This window comes from Triturus cristatus, chromosome 11, assembly GCF_964204655.1.
Source record: "Triturus cristatus chromosome 11, aTriCri1.1, whole genome shotgun sequence".
Classification (NCBI taxonomy): domain Eukaryota; kingdom Metazoa; phylum Chordata; class Amphibia; order Caudata; family Salamandridae; genus Triturus; species Triturus cristatus.
Genome location: NC_140594.1, coordinates 297,882,078 through 297,904,622, shown reverse-complemented (window position 1 = coordinate 297,904,622; position 22,545 = coordinate 297,882,078). Strand labels below are relative to the sequence as shown.

Below are 22,545 nucleotides of genomic sequence, written 5' to 3'. Positions count from 1 at the left end.
CCGGATCCAGTCTGACGCCTGGGGATATTCTAAGGTGAGGAATATAACCAACGTGTTTCTTTCAGATACGGTGAACCACTCAGTGTTCATAAATAGGCTTGAGAGGATCGGGGTTAAAGGTGCGGCCCTCGCCATTTGAGTTATTTTCTTTCAGACAGGGAAAAAATTAGGGCTCTAGGAGATTCTACCTCAGATTTGTTTGTCTTGCCTTGCGGGGTACCACAGGGATCCTCATTATCACCCACTCTTTTTAATATTTATGTTGCACCACTGGCTGAACTTATCAGATCTTTTGGCTTTGCTTTAGTGTCATATAAAGATGACACTCAAATTCCATAACTTTCGATGTCAATGTAGCAGCATAAAAATTCACAGTATGGGCAAAAACGGAGGTTATTCTTTTTGGTTCCGTTCTGTCTTTCTGGAATACCTCATCTCTTGGCAACCTTCTTTTTCCAGTCCAGAAAGCAAAAAACCTCAGAGTGTGGTTTGATGAACAACTTTGCCTTTCAGGTCACATAACTAAGATCACATTTTCTTGTTTCCATCGCCTCAGGATTCTGACGAAGGTGTTTACTTTCATTCCAGTAGACTTGGAGAAGATGGTCATCATTGCATTGGATCCGTCTAGGATAGACTATTGCAACACTCTTTATTTAGGCATTCTAAAAAAATATCAGGTGAAACTTAAATCACATCAGAACGCAGCTGCTCGTCTGATTTAAAAAAATCACTAATTGTAGTTGGATCTCAAAGGGCATTCATGACCTTCATTGGTTACCAGTAACCGAGAGGGTTGATTTCAAAGCCCTTTGCATTGCTCATAAAGCCTTGCATACTGGAGGTCCTGCATATTTTCAGCAGTACATTTCCTGGCATGTACCAAATCAGATTCCAAAATCAAGAGCTCTAAATGGGGAGGAAGAAGTTTTTCGTTCCTGACCTGCAGGTTGTGGAAGTCTTTACCTACTGCACTGAGCTTGCAATCCAATATTTCTTTGTTCAGAAAAATGTTAAAGACCTGGCTGTTCTCAGTTCATTATTAGTAGGTCTACTTCTGTTCTATCGAGTAGGAGAGCTTACCGCCAAGACGCCTCAGCAATTGCGCGCTTTAGAAAAAAAGCTAAATGATATGACATGCAGGAAAGCCTACTGGAGGCAGTGATGTGTGAGCGAAGGGTTACCAACCCGAACTCCCCTTCTCAGACAACCTTATTTTACCCATAATCGGAATCAGTTACCTGGCCATTCTAGGAAGCAGCTCAAACATAGTGTCCAAGACATTTCTGTAGCGTTTCTTCAACTTGAAGAGCCTACAAGAGAGAAAAAGAAAACCGACCGTTTACTGCAAAGAAATGAAAACCTAGGGCATCATTTACAAACTTTTGATGCACAGCAGTGCAGCAGGCCTTCCTGCTGCTTTGCTGTGCGTCAAACGAAAAGGGCAGGAATGAGCCGTATCTACAACACTTTTGAATTATTTTTGCATTTGTATCTACAGGACATGGTATATTCCTGTCTTCCTCCCCTGCGCCTGCGAGTTAACAGCAGCTGTGCGCCAAAGCAGAGACCCTTGCATCATGTTGCAAGGGTGCCTGTGATACAGGGATGATTGTTTTTGTACAGGAAGGAACACCTTCCTGCACAAAAACAATAATTGATGGAATTTTCCTCTTTCTATGTGTGCTGCAGAATGCAGCACTCATTAAAAGAGGAAAAAACGAGGAGAAATAAAAAGTATTTGTCTTTGTTGCGCCACTCCTACGTCTCCCTTGGGGAGGCATAGGAATCTGACGCATTCCCAGGTTTGCAATTCCTCGTAAATCTGGGAATGCTTCAGATTCCATGGGTGTTGCATGGGAACACCCAGAGCAACACCCATGGAACGCCCCTTTCATGCAGTGATCTGCGTGAAACGCCCACATATTTACAAGGCCATGAAAAGCCACGTAAAGTGGCTTTGCATGGCCTTGTGAAAATACTGCAGCACATTGCGCCACCAGAGCGTAAAAAAAATGATGTTCTGCCAGCACAAAAGTGCTGCTAGGACCTCGTAAATGAGGCTCCTACTTGGTACCTCCTGGAACTGGTTAGGTGGTGACCAAGGTTGGCCATAAATCATTGCTGGAGGCTAGAGCTCATCATGAACAGCATATTTTTAGTAGGTATTAGGCCTTGTGTTGCTTACTAAAGTAACAATCCTGGTGTTTTCAACTTGTCCAACCTCATATTTTTTCTTTCACAAATTGTTTTTGCTGTTTTCTCGGAGGTGTCCAGAAGGCAGAATATTAAGGCTCTGAAAGACACTCCATAAGGTCACAGAAGGCGATAAATAGGAAGTCTGATCATTTGTAACAGGACTTCTCTGTCTTTGTTTCCTTTAATTATTAGTAGGGGATCATTAACACAGCTCTAGAACATATTTGGATGTGCGATTTTGTTGAATTTGTCGCTTGAAGTTTGTATTGTTCAAAGGGGGAGGTGGGGGGGGGGGGGGTAGGGAAATGCCGGCTTTAATTTATTTTACTGTTTTTTGTACTGGCTAAGACCTTAAAATACCAGGAATGCCAGAAGAAAACCTGCCAGGTGGCAAACCTAATCTGAAATGACGGGCAGACACACCTGTGCATGTTCCAAGATAGTTAAAAAAAAATATATATAACCAGTCAAACAGACACTCTTGTTAACCAAACAGAGTAAACGTCTGTACAGAGTCACATACCCATTCCACATACCTGTAGAGCATAATGAATGAATGTTAAGTAATAATTTCTATCTCTTTAGCAGGTAGGAGATATCTCATTTGGTTCAAGTTAACACTGTAAATGTGCCGCTTGCTTCAGTCACTGGCGTGAACCACGCAAATACCGTCAGACTCTTCAGGTGTACTTAATGGGGACCTTGTAGTGCAGGATGGCTTGATTTGCTGGTGACTAATGTCTGGAGGGCATTCCGCCTTTGTTTAGGACTTCATAAAGTGCAGTAAAATACAGAATGCAAACTGGTTTTTAATGCATCCCTTTTATGAACTGCTTTGCAGGAGGCACCTGCCTTACCTCTCCTCCCATATATAGACAGGGATGAGTCAGGGGGAAAACGTCTACTGGATTCTGCACCAGGGCCATAAAAGAGCACCGGCTAAACAAGTATTCTTGTGTTGATGTATCAATTTGGAAGAAGGGAGGCATTGTCCTCAAATACAGTTCAGCAACCCTCCTGCAAACTCTCGAGGACACCCAGTACAAAAATGATAATGTGCCGAAATACTTCTGAAATGTGGAAAAGCTGGAGACTTTGTAGGTTCAATCCTTATAATTTAGTGGACAGAAAAAAAGGTTCTCGTTCACATTCAAAAGAATTCTGCCCATAGGGACTACTCAAGAAGCATCTGATGTACCAATATGACGTTTGAAGAAAGAGAAAGACTTGTTTGGAAACAAATAACTCAGACAAACCGGTACTGATTCAACATGGTGGAGAAAAATGGTCTGTCCATTTGTCATTCATTGAACACGCAACAGTAGGTATGTAGGTATGTAGGTATGGAATGTCAAGATTGCTCATTATGAGATTAAAAACTATAAAACAAATTTGTAAGGAAAAAAACAAGCAAGCTAAATGGGAAGAGTGTGCAAAGACCGTATGTGTGCTATGCAAACATCCATATCAATCAAGTCTGGAAGCTCCATAGGCAAGTAAAAAAACAACCTAAGTATGCAAAGCATGCTTGTCTTACCCTTTCATCGTGAGAGGAAATGCAGAAGGCTTACTCTCACTAACACCAATACAGTTAAGAAATAATGAGTGTGACGTGCAAAAACAAATTCGTAGAGATAACCGAAAACATACTATCAAAAGAGAAGAAAAACAGTATATGATTATGAATTGGATGAAGGGGTATTCTTGGGGGGAGGGCACTCCTAATTCACATGTCCTCTGCAGAGCGGTATTACAGGATATTATAGCTGTACTTTCTAAATCTAAAATACATCACTTGTAAAATGTTCAAAATCTAAACTAAACTCACTTTCACACAAAAGTGACATCCCCAAAATCTAGTGAGAGTTTCTGATCACCCAAAAAATCTCATGTGTAGTTTCTTTGTAATTCCAAAATGGCAACAGTCTTAACCTTTTGGTAACAGCTCCTCTGACAATCTTACTGTAGCTCAACCAGGTCCTTTATAGTGAGAAGTACAAGCGAGAGGGGCGGAGTGCAGGCCTTGGTGTTAGAAAGTATGTTCTATTCAAACTCCTTCTGAGTAAAGTCTAAGTTTGTGACGTACTCTGGGGTTTTCGCAAAGGACAATTATCATATGATTATCTCTATTCTCACTGTTCAGGAAATGCAAATATCGAGACAACTGTTCTATTTTTTTAAGTAAAACTTTACAAAAAAAAGGTTTAGAAACAAGCTTGCCAAATAAATACTACGTTTTTGGTGTGAATGTCCGGCTGAAAGAGATTGTACCATAACAGGAAGGCATGTGGGCATTATATACCCACAGCAAGAGCTGGGACATAGGTGTTGATTCTTCACCTACCTGAAGAAAAGGCAAAGCTTTCTAAAAGCAACCCTATATGTCCTGACAAAAACACAGATTACCAAAAGATATCCACTAACAAACAGTGACATAAAACACCAGGAAAAGCCACAAGGGCATGCAAACCCTTCTAAGTGGACTCACCTGTGACAGCGCTTGCACTGTTAGTGCATGTGCTCTAGCTTGCAAGTGATTTTGATTACTAGAAGAGACTTGAGAGCCTACCCATTGCTTCCATCATTCATGGGTTTCATTGTCACACGTGTTGGCGTTCTCCTAATTTGGCAGTGCATACTGGATTCACTTCCTCTTCTTTCGTCTGGAGCATGGACCAAATACTTATTACTTCATCTTGATAAGGGCTCTTCTGCTGCTGGCATTGCAATTAAGGTACTCGTTTTTTTTTAGCTTGCATACTCGTTACCACTCGTCGGTGTTGCTTCTTCCCTTTCACTCTCCCTTTGTCCATGTTGCTTCGTCCCTCCCACCTGCTTCCCTTCAGTTGTCGGTGTTGCCTCTTCCCTCCCAACCCCGCCCTATCGTTATCCCTGTTGCCTCTTCCCTCCCTCTCACACCCTAACTCACCATAAGAAAAAAAAAAGCTATGATGCGACAGTGCTGGCTGGTTCTTATGGTCAGGCTTGACAGGGCAGTTGTCAGACAATTGATGATTACCAGGAGATGGGCTTTGGCTCCACCCATATGTTGGGGGCCAGGTGTACATGTGATCGGGCAGAAGTTGTGCGCTTCCATAAAAAAAAGTGCTTACCCTCCTCATATTTTGATCATTTTCCTTATTTATCCAGCTGCCTGAGCTTGAACTTTCAGTGTCACACAGATGGCATTGCAAATATAACTAGATAATTGCAATGCTATTAAAGTGTTTTAGATAATTTACATTGTTTTTCTCTGTCATAAGCGCAGATGGGAAGAAGGCAGTAATTACCCTACAGAGATTATTAAGTCTGGCTTGACAGTGTAACTGTCCCTGACATTTTAACCGACACCAAAATTATTCTACAGCTCTTTGCTTACACACATATAAATATCCATTCCCATGGTATTTACTTTTAATGCTTCACATTGCAATAAAACATTCCTTTAAAGCTAGATCTATTGGCATTGCCAATGCTTGCTTGACAGTTTGTGGGCCAATATTATAGTCTGGTGGAACAGTTTTTACAGTTGATTTCCCTGATATTGCCATAAACATAGTTTGCTTTTGAGCTTGCTGTATGCAGTCTCTAATACCTCACAAAACAATTAGACAGCTTGTCATTACAAATTCGAAATTGCTCCGATTTGTAAATGTGGGTCAATTTTTTCTAGCCATCTGGTTTACTTATGGGGACCTTTTTTATTTTGGTGCACAGGGCTATTTTCTGTCCAAGTTGGATATGGTCTGAGGTTCCGTGAAATCTGAACCTGCGTAATAAATATCATGGTTCCGTTACGATTTTTGTAACAGCGAACCGTAACTAGTGAGTTCAGCTAGTACGTGTGTTTTCGTCACATTACACCAATGGATTCACTGCGTATTTAGGGTTTTCGTTCCGAACCCTGGGTTCCATTTTGCGCATGGTAGCCATTTTGTGGTTGCCCTCACATAGGCCGATGACTGTGGTTAAACGAACTCTTTGGTCAGGCTCACCTTAGCTCGAGTTTGTGCTGACTCCTACATGACTCGAGTGAACTGACCTCGTTGCCTGAGGCCGACCCTGCCAAACCCGTTCCCGCCCGCTAGCTGATCTTGATTAAGGGTCAGAGCACGGGTCTCGTAAAGTTTTATTGCACACAAACATGCCCCCTCCTACTTCTATCTGTTTCTGTTTCTTCTTTTAAGGGCCATTTACGATATGGGTTGTGGTCTCTTTATTATGGGTCTGTCCGGCTTGTCTAAAGAAGAATGTTGGGATTGTTCGATGATTGATCATGGGCCGGACAACTGAAAAGTGTGTTTTACCGTCATGCGATACTTTTGGTGTGGTTACATGCGATTGGACAATTTGTAAAATAATGGGTGTTTGTCTGGAATGTGATGTTTCTGGCATAAAAAGGGATGACTTGCTTTGTAAATTTGAGCAGTCTCCTGAGAACTCATACCGTGATGACTTCTAGGACTTCTGTTACTGGCTGCAGCCAATAAATTCGATCTCTGACGCCACCAAGAAGTATCCTGTGTCTCTGTATTCTAAGACCCGAAGACTTTGGGCGTGCCCCTGGCGCCGCTGGGTTCTAAAAACAGTTCTTCAGTTGGCGCCCAACATTGGGCGACATCAAGCGGTACCGGTCCAAGCCCGAGGATCGGGAGGAACTTCGTGAGGAAACTCTGGAGGAGGCCCCCCACTTCAGCGACCCCTGCATGTCGAAAACGTGGACCGAAGGTCTTTTCCACGAGATTTCCCCCTTCTAACGGCTACGTAAGGACCGCCGCCCTGACTGTCGCCCTGCCTTGGACACCCCCCCCCCCCCCTTTTTTTGTGAAACTTCGTAAGGCGAGACGATCGACGGATCTTCTGGGTGGCGCAGCAGACGACTTGGTTAAGTATAAGTGGGTCGCTCCCACTAATTTGTTTGGTTCTTAGTTTTACTTGGTCCTTAGTTTGAGCAGTTCTTGGTTTTGCTTGGTTCTTAGTTTGGTTCTTAGTTTGTTTGGTCCTTAGTTTTGATTTGAAAATTGCAATTTCCAAAGCCGAAGGTCTTGTATATTTACGAGTGTATCAGTAGAGATAGCCCCTTGAAGTTTGAAGCTCGATTAGTGAGCGAAGATGCCTAATCGTAGCAAATTTGGTACTTGGTTTTGTTGTGGTTATAACAGGAAGTTCCGATTGGAGGACTCGTGTCCGAGACCTCCAGTTGGAACTCCGACTTATGAGCTCTATTCTAAACACGGCATGGGCCCCATTACATTCAATGAAGTATGGGTCCGCTACACTAGGAAAGATGGCATCTTACGATGGCCCAAACATGGTAGTTTTGATACAGAGATTTTAGACAATTTGGAAGCTAAATTATTTAGGAAGAAAGCCCGGCCGGCAATGTTCGACTCCTTCCGCCTTTGGCGCAAAGAAGCCAGACAACGAGAGATAAAACAAGCTAAAAGAGATAAGAGAGAAAAGGGTGCATCGATAATGCAAGCTGCTAGGCAGTTTAAAGAAGATGAAGAAGATAAAGCGATTGAGGTGTCAAATAGGCAACATCATATGGCTATTGACAAATGTTATCCAGTTTTGTCACCCCCTCCTGTGAATCTTGTTAAGGATCCCGAAAAGGATCCATTAATGTCTTATTTGTTAAAGTCACCTCCCCCTTACGTGCAAGGTGCTACTGCACCGATATTACCGCTTGTTGTACAACAGGTTGCTGGTCAGCCTTTAGTCCCTCCGCAACCCCCTTTTCCTGTTACACAGTTGGTTCAGGTTCCTCCGGCATCCCCTCTTCCTGGGTTGCCTACTTTACCTTTGCCTGCCTTGACTCAGACTGCTGTGCCTCTTGCTCCTGTTCCTTCGACTTCCTCCACTTCTGCGTCTTTTCCTTTACCATCGCAAGGTACCTTTTCTCCTGTTCTTATGACTGCTTGCTCCCCTTCTGTTCGTCGGCGAGTGGCTGACACTGTTGCTAATTTCTTAACTCCTCTATTTGGGTCGCTAGTCACGACCCCCGTTTCTGATGACAGACAGAGACGTAGTCAGCTCCCTGGTTCTGTGGAGCGTGGAGTGTTGGATTCGTTGGCTCGTAAGTGGGTTATGAATGTTTCTAGGTATGATCCGGGAGTGGTTCTGAATACATTCCTACAGTGGAAAGAGCCGACGCAGCGGTATGTTTTTGATATGATGTGTACTTTGCTTCGGGAACAATGGGAAGATGATGAATTGGAGTTGGCTCCTGTTGGATTGCTTGATATTCAGAGTGAGTTCGCCAAAGGGACGATAGTGGGAGTTGGTGTCAAGGATGCGGTAGTGACACTTCTTACATATAGGTCTGCACTTCCTCCCCAGCCATTGTTTGAGCCTGATGCCTCAGTTAGAAAGAAGGTACGACAATATCCAATGAGAGAGGTTCCTCCAGTTTGGAGAGAGGGAGACGCAAACGCTAATCCACCTATTTTGGCTCATTTCCAACGAGTTTGGATACATGTCCCTTGGAAGAGAGCTGAGGTTTTGGCTCTTAAGCAAACCTTACCCGACCCCCGTATGAATCCCGCGGGGTATCATAAGGAGTTGTCCCAGACAGTCGACGCATGCATTATGAATCTAGCTGATGTGGATATGTTATTGGGTAATGTAGTCCCTCAACCGTTGTGGGCGAAGATTCGCCATGAGGATCATACGGTGGAATTAGGTGATACATAGGTGAATATTGCGGCTGCAGATGCTAGACAGGTAGGAGGAGCTAAACCTGAGCCTCTAATAGCGGATTTACCCGGTAGAATTATTAATATGATGAAAACGATGATGCCAGCGTTACGAGTGAATTGGGACAAGTTGACAGCATGTAAGCAGAAGAAGGACGAAAGTGTGTCTGACTTCTTCACCAGGTTTGAAGAGACTTTTATAGATCATAGCGGTCAAGATATGAGTACGGAAGGTGGCCAGAGACTGTTTGTAGATAAGTTTGTCTTTAATTTACTTCCCGAACTGCGTAATAAGTTGAAAGATTCTGAGAGTTCTTGGGCTGTCTCTTCGTCGGCCCAGATATTGGCGACTGCACAGTACTACGAGAATAGGGATAAGGATGAGAAAGATAGATTAGAGAAAAAGACAAAAGACTTAAAAACAAAGGTTCTTCTGCAGCAGGCGTATCCGCCTCGCTCGAATCAGTAGGAATCACAGCAACGTCTACAGTTTCAGCAACCTCCATCGTTTCAGAGACTGTCACAGAAACCCGAGTATTTTCCACCAAGACCACCTTTGGGTCTGAATCAGTGCGCATATTGTAGAGAGGAAGGTCATTACAAGAATGAGTGCCCTGTTTTACGACAACGTGCGAGCGGTATGTTGGATCCAAGAGGTCGTGGTAGTTTCCAGCAGGTGTCTAGGGGTAGAGGACGTGGCGAGTTTCCTCAGAACGAATGTTCTTTTCCCCCACAGACGTCTATGAATTATTTTGATCAGCAGAACGTACAGACTGGCAGATCTCCGCAATATTATGTTGATGATCGCTACGTTGAGAGTGAGAGTACTGGCTATAATGATTGCTAGGACAGCCAAGGACAAAGAGAGGGAGTAGTGTCAGTTCCAGTAGACCAGGATGGACCTTATGTTGCAGTGGTTACATCGGGTGTGGTAGAGCCTTTTCTTTTGGATACTGGCGCAGCAAAGAGTTTTATCATGCACTCTAAACTCCCAGGCGCACCTTTGTCTGGCTTAACGAATATTTCAGTGGGATTTTCTGGCGCCCCGGTTCGTAATCCAGTTTCTAGTCCCTTGTCTCTTTCCATTGGGCCTTGTGAATTGGAAGCACCCCTTATTTTAACGACAGGTTGTGGTGAGAATTTGTTGGGTCTGGATTTGTTATTGCACGCGACATTGTATTGTTCTCCTTCGGGAGTACAACCTACATTGGGTAAGAGAGTGACCTATCCGATGTATCTGTCTAGAGATCAGCTTCCACTGGAAATGCGTTGTCTCCCTGATACTCTTTGGGCTACTGGTCCTAATGATGTGGGTCTTTTGGGGATTCCACCATATGTTGTGACGCTCAAATCGAATGTTAGATTGCCACGTATTCCCCAATATCGGATTTCGAGTGATGGTGAAAGAGCGCTTTTAGCGATCATCTATGATTTAATTGAGAAAGATGTGATCGAAGAGACGAGAGATAACGTGTGTAACAGTGATGTTCTGCCTGTCTTAAAGCGTACTGATTCTTCTCAGCAGCCTGAGTATCGGTTTGTGATTGACCTTCGAGAGGTTAATAAGATTGTGGTGCCCCAGTTTCCTGTTGTTCCGGACATTACTGCTTTGTTGACTTTGATTCCAGCTTCAGCTGCCTGGTTCTCCGTCATAGACTTGAAGAATGCTTTCTTTAGTATTCCAATCGCCGAAGAAAGTAGAGATATTTTTGGCTTCTCTTTGGGAGGACGAAGCTTCCGGTTTAAGCGCGCTCCTCAAGGCTATTGCGAAAGTCCGTCCATCTATAGTCAGGCTTTGAAAACTCAGCTTGATACTTTTGTGTTGCCTGCGGGTGCTGCTCTTATTCAGTATGTTGACGATCTGTTAGTGGCTGCTGATGATGAGGAAACTTGTAAAGAAACTACTCTTTCGTTGTTACAACATTTGTCTGATTTGCATCATAAAGTGTCACCTTCAAAGTTACAGTACTGTCGCCAAGAAGTGACCTACTTAGGTCATCTCTTGTCGAAGGAGGGAAGAAGGTTGACCCCAGAACGAATCCAAGCGATTGCTCAAATGACTGTGCCTAGTACGCAGAGAGAGGTACGCGCTTTCTTGGGTATCACGTCGTACTGTAGACAGTGGATCCCGAATTTCTCGTTGTTGGCAAAACCTTTGTTGGCTTTGACTTGTAAGGATACACCGAGTCCTCTTCCCTGGTCTGACGATTGTCATAAAAGTTTTTCTGAATTGCGTGACGTGTTGTGTTCTGCTCCGGTGTTGGGTACTCCTGACTACAGTAAGCCTTTTACACTCTACGTTCATGAGAGAGAGGGATGTGCATTGTCAGTTTTGACGCAGCAGTTTGGTGAGAAGCAGCGTCCATGTGCGTATTTCTCGTCGACTTTCGATCCGGTAGCTAGACCATTGCCGAGTTGCTTGAGAGCTACAGCAGCAGCGGCTGTTTCCATCCGACAGTCTGCTGGGTTGGTGATGGATAATACGTTGGTGGTGATGGTTCCACATGCAGTGGATACTTTATTGAACAGAACAAAGACTCAGCATCTTACTAGTGCAAGGTTGTCGGGTTAGGAGTTGAGGCTTTTGACCAGTCACGTGCACATTAAACGGTGGAACGTATTGAATCCAGCGACATTGTTGCCGATTTCTGTGGATAGGGATGGTCAGGAACAGCATGATTGCTTTCTTAGGACAGAAGAGGAAACGAAGGGTATAGTTGATCTAAAAGATACTCCTCTTTCAAATCCAAATGGTACGCTATGGGTTGATGGGTCATGCTACAAGCTCCCGAATGGCGATACGACTGCGGCATATGCCGTGACGACATTGTGTACGATTGTTGAAACTGCACGAGTGAGCTATAATTCAGCACAAGCAGCGGAATTGATCGCATTAACGAGAGCGTGTGTCTTGTCTAAAGGAAAGAGAGTGAATGTATATACCGATAGTCAGTATGCGTTTGGTGTAGCACACAGTTTTGGACGCTTGTGGAGAGAGAGAGGATTCCTTACGTCGCATGGGACTAAAATCCAACATGGACAGTTGGTGAATGAGCTTCTTGAGTCACTTACTCTGCCGAAGCAAGTTGCGATTGTGAAGTGTAGTGCTCACCGAAAGGTTACGGACAATGTTGGCCGTGGTAACGCATTTGCGGACGAAGTCGCGAAAGAAACAGCGAAAAATATGATGAGTCGAATGTATGTTGCAGGCCCTGCGAGATGGATTGGCGCGGCTGGAATGTGTGAGGATACGATTGAGAGTGGGAAATCGATTCAGGACGAAGCTACGGAGAGTGAAAAAAACGCGTGGAGAGAAACTACGGGTAGATTGGATTCGACTGGTTGTTGAGTTGAGTTGTCGGAACACCAAAGACGGATGTTACCCGATGCGTATGTGCTTGCGGTGGTTACGATGGCACATGGAATGTCTCACATCAGTGCGAAAGGGATTTGTAAACTGTTGGCTCCAGTGTGGGAGAATGGAGGAATTCCCAAGTGTGCAGAGAATGTGGTCAAACACTGTATGGTGTGTCTGATGTATAATCCTGGTAAAGGAACTCCAACTCCAGCTGGTCACTTTGCGCCTCCGACGTATCCGTTCGAGGTTTTGCAATTGGATTTTATCCACATGGAAAGATGCAACAATTTGAAATACGTCCTTGTAGTTGTTTGTGCCTTTTCTAGATGGGTAGAGGCATACCCCCTAAAAGATAATACTGCCTTGTCCACAGCTAAAGTCTTGCTCAAAGAATATTTCCCTAGGTTCGGGTTGCCAAGGATGGTGTGGAGTGATAATGGAAGTGAGTTTGTGGGCAGGATCATGAAGAGAGTATGTGAGGGTTTGGGCATAAAACAGAAATTCCACGCTGCGAATCATCCCCCAATCAGCTGGTTTAGTGGAGTGCTATAATGGCACTCTGAAGCTGAAGTTAGCCAAGATTCAGGCGAGTTCTGGTCTCCAATGGCCCGATGCCTTGCCATTGGCACTTTTGTCAACTAGAACTACAGTGCCTTCCCGAATTGGACTTAGTCCGTATGAAATTGTTTTTGGTCGACTGGCAAATGTGTGGGGAGTGCCGAGACCAACGAAATTCAGTGACATCGATTATCCTGTGTTGGTGGACTATTTGTATGACCTGACGGCTAAATTGTGTGTCTTGCATCAACAGGTTCATGATAGCTTGCCACCAGCATCTGTGGACCCAGGTCATACTATCAATCCTGGTGATTGGATCCTGGTGAAGAATTTTCAGAGGACTAAGAACGATCAGCCCCGTTGGACGGGCCCTCACCAGGTGTTGTTGTCTACAAGGACATCTGTAAAAGTCTTCGGAAAAAGAAATTGGATCCACGGCGTACACTGTAAGAGGGTACCTTTACCACTGCCGTACGACCAGTGGATCAGCGGAGGCATCGCAGAAACCGAAACTGAGAGATTACCGAAATTCACACCGTTTAGCGACGCTGAATTGGTATGGACAAGGTCTGAGAAAGGAGATGACGATGTCTTGCAAGCAGCAGATTGGACATCACTGAACCTGAACTGTTGTTTCAAAGTCAGACAGAGCCTGGAAAAAGTCGTTATAACCTGCGGTCTAGAGACAATGGACTAATAAAGAACAAATAATTCCTTTAATTTTGAGAACAGCACTCTCTCAGCCAAGAAACTGTTTTGATCTTTTTTTCGAACCACCATCCGGGTTCAGCTGTAAGGTCGCGGTGTAAAGACTTGGGATTGCAGCCGTGTAGACACAAGGTCAATGGTTCTGGTTGGTCCTAGGGCGTTCGCTGGACAGACAGACGCACTCCTTAGCAGAAGAAAACCAACCGCCGCGAACAGCACGGTGAGAGGATGGAATTTTTTGAGGTCAAGAGAGCTGTTGAGAAAACGAACTTTAAGATGAAACTATGCAGGATAATGCATCTCAAATGTTTTCCGATTACATGTATTATGATGTTTCTTAACATGACGTTAGCTTTGGTGGGTTGGATTGTTTCTTCTACCCAATTGACTTCTGCACCCACTTCCCAACCTACGTCTTTTCCTATTACTACTTCTTTGCATTCCTTTCATATCTTACCCGAACACGAGCAGATTAGAAGGTCAGAATTTGTAAATAACTCATTTATACAGCTTCTGCATCAACATCAGTTGGTGGTGAACGTCACTAATTGTTGGGTGTGTGGTCTTATGCCACACACTACGGATAGAGGCATTCCCTATCTGGTACTGCCGTTTAGTCAGAATGGGTCTTTATGGGCTTTCCAGACGATGTTCATCTATGCTATCGAAGTCTATCCCCTCCGTTCCATGAGAGATAACTCAAGTAATAAAGCCTTAGTGAAGGGAATTGCGAATATGAGTAGGGATATCGATACGTATAGGACTATTCCCAAAGATGAGTTACTAGCTTATGTTGGCTGGAACGCGACTGGATACAGTGTTAGCCTGAGTGAAAAGCAGAGACGAAAGAGGTCACCCCCGATTTGGATCGTACCCCACCGAGGTCATTTTTGTCTGCAAGGTATTGGTAGGAATCCGAAAGCTCAGTTAGGGAAGAGTGTTTGTACTCAGACGTACGTTTCTGCGTCTCAGTCTTCCCCGCCGTTTTTGGCAGCCAAGGGTACGTATTTTGTTTGCTACAACAGAGCATATACATGGTTGCCCCCTGATTTTTCGGGAACGTGTTATGTTGGATATTTGTTGCCTCCTACGTATACTGCTGCCGCAGATTACCACAAGACGAGAGTTGTCAGGGGTGTCTTCGATCAGGAAGATACTGCTGGACAAGAAGTGGGAGACTTCTTTAAGGGTTTCCTACCGTTTTGGGGACCTATGGTTAACAGTAGGAGCTTGCGGCAATTGACGAGAGTGGTTGAATCAACCATAAACTAAACTGCCGGTGCCCTTAGTAATTTGACAGCTGAGCTTCAAGCGGATCGCCTTATGACATTGCAGAATCGTATGGTTTTAGATGTCACACTTGCAGATCGAGGTGGAGTATGTAAAGTGATCCAATCGAGTTGCTGCGTTTTCATTCCAGATAATGCTCCGACAGTATACGAGGCCATCTCCAGGCTACATAAGATCTCCGAGTCAATACATACGGACGGAGGAGATTGGTCGTTAACTGGATGGTTTTGGGAACTGTTATCCGCTTGGGGATGGAGGATTCTGTCGATCATTGGTGTGGTTTTAGCGATTCTTTTCTTGTGTTGTCTCTGTGTACAGTGTGGTCCTGCCATGTGTGGCCTTTGTGCTACTACCTGTGTTAGGAGACCGCCTGTCTTGAGAAAGGTACAGAGAGATAAGATGATGCTTCAACAGCACCTTGATGATTTGATGAATATCGACATCAATTCAGATGCAGACTGATATTGCCTATGTAAGGGCAAAATGAGGGTCTGAGGTTCCGTGAAATCTGAACCTGCGTAATAAATATCATGGTTCCGTTACGATTTTTGAAACAGCGAACCGTAACTAGTGAGTTCAGCTAGTACGTGTGTTTTCGTCACATTACACCAATGGATTCACTGCGTATTTAGGGTTTTCGTTCCGAACCCTGGGTTCCATTTTGCACATGGTAGCCATTCTGTGGTTGCCCTCACATAGGCCGATGACTGTGGTTAAACAAGCTCTTTGGTCAGGCTCACCTTAACTCGAGTTTGTGCTGACTCCTACATGACTCGAGTGAACTGACCTCGTTGCCTGAGGCCGACCCTGCCAAACCCGTTCCCGCCCGCTAGCTGATCTTGATTAAGGGTCAGAGCACGGGTCTCGTAAAGTTTTATTGCACACAAACATGCCCCCTCCTACTTCTATCTGTTTCTGTTTCTTCTTTTATGGTCCATTTACGATATGGGTTGTGGTCTCTTTATTATGGGTCTGTCCGGCTTGTCTAAAGAAGAATGTTGGGATTGTTCGATGATTGATCATGGGCCGGACAACTGAAAAGTGGGTTTTACCGTCATGCGATACTTTTGGTGTGGTTACATGCGATTGGACAATTTGTAAAATAATGGGTGTTTGTCTGGAATGTGATGTTTCTGGCATAAAAAGGGATGACTTGCTATGTAAATTTGAGCAGTCTCCTGAGAACTCATACCGTGATGACTTCTAGGACTTCTGTTACTGGCTGCAGCCAATAAATTCGATCTCTGACGCCACCAAGAAGTATCCTGTGTGTCTGTATTCTAAGACAGGTGAACCCGAAGACTTTGGGCGTGCCCCTGGCGCCGCTGGGTTATAAAAACCCGGTTCTTCAGGTCTGTTGTGAAGCTCTAATATATCCTTCCTCAAGGTTTGTGCTGTGTGAAACTACCAAAAATTAAATGTGGATTCTGCGATCTAATCTTTCCCTCCGAACATTATGGACAAGGAGTTACCCTTTAATGTCAGAATGAGATGCCCATCTAGTGGCTGAATTGTGCAGTATGAAATTGAAAAATCTGGGAAAAAATGTCTGACCAAATTGTGAGATGCTAAGCGAATACTGAATTTGTATCAAGTCTTTTTCGGTTCGTTATTACATATCAGAGCACCATCAAATACGTACGTTCATTTTTTGCACCTCATACAAGCTATCTGTGTTTGATTCTATAGTCTATAATGTTGCTTCATCTATATTTAATAATCTAGTCCACATACGGGGTACAGAAGAAAAAGGACTAGCATTTTAGTTCACTAATAGCATTGTCATCAGGAGAGGGGCAGTAATGTTTCTCAGGGCTTGCTTAAAAGCTCTCACGTTTAGAAAATACTTCTCAATACAGTGATATAATGAAGGTGAAAAGCTTCTGCCTGTTAAAGAAAAACACTTTAAAAAAAAAATTGAAGACACGTTATCACTGCCCAACTGGATGTTTGTTGCATGGTACACATGCCAAATATTTTCAATGCCTATTAGGCCTGCACATTAATTAGGATACATATCTTGTCTTTCTATTGACTGCATAAAAACTCAGCAATGTCCTCTATAACATCGTTTAAAATGGACACTAGACCTGGTCCACTACCTGAGCATAGAGATACACAGATACCCTACAGTCATCATTAATAGTAATTATGGAGTGTCTATAGATGTGTTATCAGACAACACCGACAGATGGACAAGACAAATTGTCCCTTGCTGGTTTAACTATTATCATGAAAATGGCAGTCTTGTCCCAGCTGCTTTATTATTTCCTAAACCTACCAATTGCCTTGACGTGCTTTCTTGCACAACTGATTATCAGGCTTGCACGTTCAGGGAAACAACCCAGAATGAATTGGTTTACGTTGGTATTTCCTGGTGGCTCCTGATATAAAGCTTTAATATTATATTGCCTAGGGTCAATTTGCATTGTTGAAATGATTTTTTTTAAAAAGACTCACTCGTCCTTCCCTCAAGTTAGAGGAGAATCTAAGCACCATTTACAGAATATACAACTGTAACACATGGGATTAACAGATTATCATTGACCCACTCTCCCTCCTGTAGTTTCTCACATGGCTCTCCCTCCCCTCCTACAATCTCTGCTCTTAGTCTCCTTCCCCCTTTGATCTGCCTCTAGATTCTAGACCTGGATCTCCCTCCCATATGCTCAGACTCTCCCTCATCTTATCTCTGACATTTATCTTTCTCAACTAGATCTCCTTCCCATGATGTCCCAACATGGTCTTCATCCCATGTTATCTGACCTGTGTTGCCTTCAATTGCTCTTTGTATCCTTCTCTAAAGCTCTTCAATCACAATGTTGCTCCCTAACTCCTTGACCTGAAACTCTTTCCTACAGTCAGCTCCCGTGCTCACCTAAGCAGCTGCAGCGGTCTCAGGACCACAATGAAGTAGAATGGCTCCATGTTGAAGGCCAGGGCCATAAGGCCAAAGAAGGCAAAGACAGTGACTGAGAAGTCAAACCTGAAAAAGAAAAGAAAGCATCACTAAAGAAAAACAGAATTTTACAGTCTGAAGAAACTACAGAAGGCAGATCCACCAATCTATACATACAATCTATAGATTGTCTAAAGGCAACTCTCTCAATCAATACACCTCTTACCCCCATGATTGTCCAGGAATTGTTTTATCTGTCTATACTGTTCATGGGCAGCTACATCACTATTTACAATGTGTCTATAGATTGTCAAGGAGCAGCATTATCAGTCTGTATACGTGTATAGGATGTTGAGGTGCTACAGTGATCAGTGCATGGGTCGAGGGAGGGTTTCCCCTAGTAACACAGAGATAGGTGGGTGGGAAAGAGAGGAGATGCCCCTATAACTCACAGATAGTTTGTGGATCAACATATAACTGTACTATTGACAGCAAACTTACACTGTCTAGGCAATTCTTCTTCTCTTTATTCCCCCTCATCATTGCATATTCTCTTCAAAATGTATGCATCTCCCCAGGCCCCAAGTGCTGCCCACAGTATCCCAATTAATAGGTTCTGCCATCCCGTTCCATTTTCTCTGTCCTATCTGCAGCTCTGCTTACTCTCTTAAGACCACCACCGTCTGTTTTCTTTCTATATCCCTGTTCCTCTTCTTCTTGGTTGCTCTCTATCTGTCCCTGTTCAATGTCATAATTTCACACTGTATATTCCATTGCAGGAATACCCCTCCCCTCTTTTTTAACTTCTCTCTAGTCGTTCCTTGCTCACCCCTGCTCTGTCCCACTGATCTTCTGTACTCCTCCATTCTTTTTTCTACTCCATTCACAGCACTTCACATCCTGCCCATGCCCACCATTTTAGCTCTCGTCCACAACCAGCCCACTCCCTGTGATGCAAATCCTATTGCCTAATGTTGCTTTCCTCTACTACACCTACTGCATCCACCAGCTGTAAGCTTCTGAAAAGCACTTCACATACTCACAGGTTCCAACCAGAGGTGAAATATTCAAGCGGCCCCAAGCCGGTGACCTTCAGGAGCAATTCCACACCATAGACTAAAAAAAGAAAGCAAACAAACTGCATGAGTGAAGGGCAAATGGCTAAATAATTATGTGTCAGAAGCAAAGAAGAGTAGGATAAATCAAAAGCTGAGAGGAGACAGGAATCGGTCTGCAGGTGATGAGGGGGCTTAGTAAATGAAGACAAATAAGCCTACATGAATCCCAGGGCATACAGGTCCAGAGGATGGTAGGAGAAAGTATCTGTCAAAGGATGAGGGTAAGCAGGCACTGCCAGTTGTTGAGAAGCAAGAAAGAGAACAGGCCAAGGCTAAGAAGAGTGAGGACCTGATCGGATAGGGGCTAAGAAGAGTGGGATCTGTGGAGCTTAGACAAATAGGTGTCCTTTAGTTGGCTGAGGAGGTTACAGTACAGTTTCAGCCAACAAGCTATATATGTCCTCCCTGAAGCTCCCACCCCAAAAACACACAATTTACACAAGCTTCTAGATATACATACACACACAGAATGGATGAATTCTTCAGATGTGGCTGACAGAGTAAATTTTAAGAAACAAAGCACAATACTGTACACCATGGGACTTACTTGTAAGGAACACAACGTAACTCCACGGGACATTTTGCGGAAAGAAATTCCCACCTGGAAGACAAATTACAGCAATTACTGATAGTGTAAGACTTGACGAGACAGCAACTGCAGTAAGAACAATAAGAAGGTGGCTGCATGCGAGTCCAGTCTTCTCCAGTTAACCCAATTCCACTCCTTTTCCATAAACCCTAAAAGCGGTTATTTTGCTGCTTGTATCATGTTGCATTAGAGGCAGGAAGAAGGCTACACCAACACAATAAAACAAGCATTCCGCAGTAGGATACAATGTGTGGCTTGCAGGGTACATTTAAAGGAGGAATTCACAGATATAGGCAACATGCTTATGTAAACATTGGTGTATTAATTCGGACACAATAAGAGGTGGGTTGAGAATGGTCAAAGTATGTTTATTCCTTAAGAGGTGGGTCAGTGATCGCCATTCTTAACTTTGAGCTAGAACCACATTAATTGACCTTCGTTCAGGTTGCTTGGCCAACAACAATGAATGGGATACAGCTTAACAAATAACTCTAGCATAGAGACTTACCTCTCAATAGACAGAAGGGATCTAACACTTAACTGAGACAACAGTTTCCTTTTTCGTTGCAAGGCACTACGAAAACAAGGTATATTTGCAAGACAACCCTATCCTGGGGTAGTACTAGGCTAGGTTACTCTCGACCAAAACTTCACATCAGAGGTGTGACAATATAGGCAAACAGGGGACATGGATGTCCATTTACCTTCAGCTCACGAGGAATGTGCTTGCATTGTATGGACAGAGCTGGTTCTGCTACACAAAAATCGAGCTATTAAACTAATTCACCAGATCTTAAAAATAAAACGGTGATAGTTCACATAGTGCCACTGGCCCAATAATAAGACTCCATGTTCTGCTATGCAAGCTATGCCTGTGCCCACCCTTGAACTAAAGCAGGAACGGAGAGTTTGAGACAAAAGAAGCAGCCAGAAGCTCCCACTTGGCTCATCTTAAGCAGCAGCCTCCCAGAGGCAAAGGGGTCTAGACACACATTTTCATTGCAAGGTGGAGCCAAGAAAGAGCACCTACACTCGAGTATAAACATACTGGTGTTTCACAGCAGTGTGCTTTCTCCGAAAGCGACGAGGGATGCGAGGCTGGAGGAGTAGAACACAGATTTCTTAATATAGTCTGCAATGCCGTTTATTTTGTGAAGCGTATTTTTAAACACAATAAAGTAATGAAAAAGAGTTAAATACTTCCATATCAATTTCTTCCTTTTTACACTTTTGCCACTCGGACAGGGATCTTTTATAATTGCTCTATTTTTTCCAAGCATGTATTATCACTGCTACTTCCTGTCTTTTTCTAATGTTCTGTCACTATTGAGCATTGCCTAAATTGGTGAAGTTTTCAATTTGTTGCGTATTTTGATTATTGCAATTATATGTGTTCCGCTTCCTGTCTAATCTATCAGACATCTCCAGGTTTGCCATAGCTCTGCTGACCAGTAAACTGCCCAATCTTTTGGTTGCAAAAGACATTGTGGGCTTACCAGGAACGTACAGGAGTTTACAGCCCGCCCATTGCTTGGCTTTATTGTCACTGATTTGCTTGCTTCTTACTCAATGGCTTTCCTTGTCCCAGCTTGTGTTTGTCCATCCCACGGAGCATAGCCTCTATAACATCTCAGTGACTGGATGGCTTCTTCCCCATTGTCTGTGTTGCTTACTTGCTCATGTGCCTCTTTTTTGCACTCTGTGTTGCTCTCCCTCATGTGATGCTTTTCTCCTCCCAGCCTACTCCCCTGTGCTTCCCTCCACCATAAAAAAGTATTTTGCACTATTTCTTTGTCATTTTGTTTCCAACAATCCATCAAGGATTGGTGAATAAAATAAAAAGGAAATACAAATAGGACCAAGGCTAGACCTACTGGCTTTACCAATGCTTGTTTTATTTCAGTGTTTCCACTTGTCTAGCTTCCCTCAGCCTTAGATTCTGAACTGACTCCCTACCTCAATCTTAGTATCTTAAACTCCACTGACAAGTCTCACAATTAGCTATCCTTCTCGTCATCTGCCACATTCACCCATCTGTTTATGCAGTCCTCTAAACTCCCTCCATGTGCAAGTGCATGTTTTTATCCCCTTGAAATTCTTGAGCTCTTCCACTTGTTTTACCCTTCCTCTGGGTATTTGTCTTGCACCTACTCTTTTACTTTTTCAATTGGCATAAAAGCGTTGCATCTTCCACCTGTCTCCCAAAAACATTCATAGTTTTTTTGAGTACTATGTTCAGTCTTCATCTACAGTCTATCATGCTTCATTTTGAGTATTTATCTAATATATACACATGTTAAAACCCTGCACACATTTTAATAAAAGAATAAGAGAGAGAGAAAGAGAAAAAAGTAAAGTTTGAGAGAGAGAGGAGCCAAGAAAGAGGTTTTCTGGTTGTAGTCCGTCACATAATTAACAATGAGAATGAGAAAGTCACACATATTTGATAAAGACATGAAGCTTTGCCCTATGATAACTAGAGACCCTTTGAGACGGTGCCTTCAAGCAATGCATGTGAACTGATATAGCATTTGCTTGACACACATACACACACTCCATGACTAGAGAGTGGTGCTAGAGAGCAACAGAGGATACATTTCATAATTCTATTCTGAAGCAGCTCTACTGATTTTTAGTATTCTGTGTCCCATGGCATTTGTACCACAGAGTGATGTAATGCTTTCTGATAAATCTGATAGATTAAAAAACAATATTAGTTACATACCTGACAGCATGAATGTCTGCACCAGAATCCAGAATCCATTCACTGCCACCACTATATCTGAAAGGATATTTATGCCATTGAGCCAGTATCAAATCAGAGACACAAACCAAAGAGATGTTTTATTGGCAGACAAAGGCACCATCAATGAAACTCGGTACAGATAGATATAGGTTATGACTATTTAGTACCAGACATGCAACTCATCGAAAATCTAGAGGTGGCTTTCATTCAAGGAGGGACATTGCAGTGCTTCTGGGAATGCACCCTGCAACTCTAATATAGATCAAAGCACAGGTATCACAATCTTCAGGTAAATAAAAAGCATATCAAGCTATAACGATGGAGCTGTGGCCGCTCTAGCGTGGGATGTCATATGACAATCCAGAGGAATTCAACCTTAATA

The 22,545-nt window shown here is 43.5% G+C and overlaps 1 protein-coding gene across 1 annotated transcript in view; it reads right to left on the bottom strand.

Moving 5' to 3' along the window:
* Window positions 1-22,545, bottom strand: part of TPCN1 (two pore segment channel 1) — a 350,431-nt gene that overhangs the window by 95,574 nt on the left and 232,312 nt on the right. The window contains exons 16-20 of the mRNA XM_085634844.1: window positions 22,143-22,199; window positions 19,376-19,429; window positions 18,754-18,826; window positions 17,690-17,797; window positions 1,242-1,313 (exon numbers count right to left, since the gene is read on the bottom strand). Coding sequence (XP_085490970.1) covers window positions 1,242-1,313; window positions 17,690-17,797; window positions 18,754-18,826; window positions 19,376-19,429; window positions 22,143-22,199 — 364 coding nt within the window. The remainder of the gene's footprint in view (window positions 1-1,241; window positions 1,314-17,689; window positions 17,798-18,753; window positions 18,827-19,375; window positions 19,430-22,142; window positions 22,200-22,545) is intronic.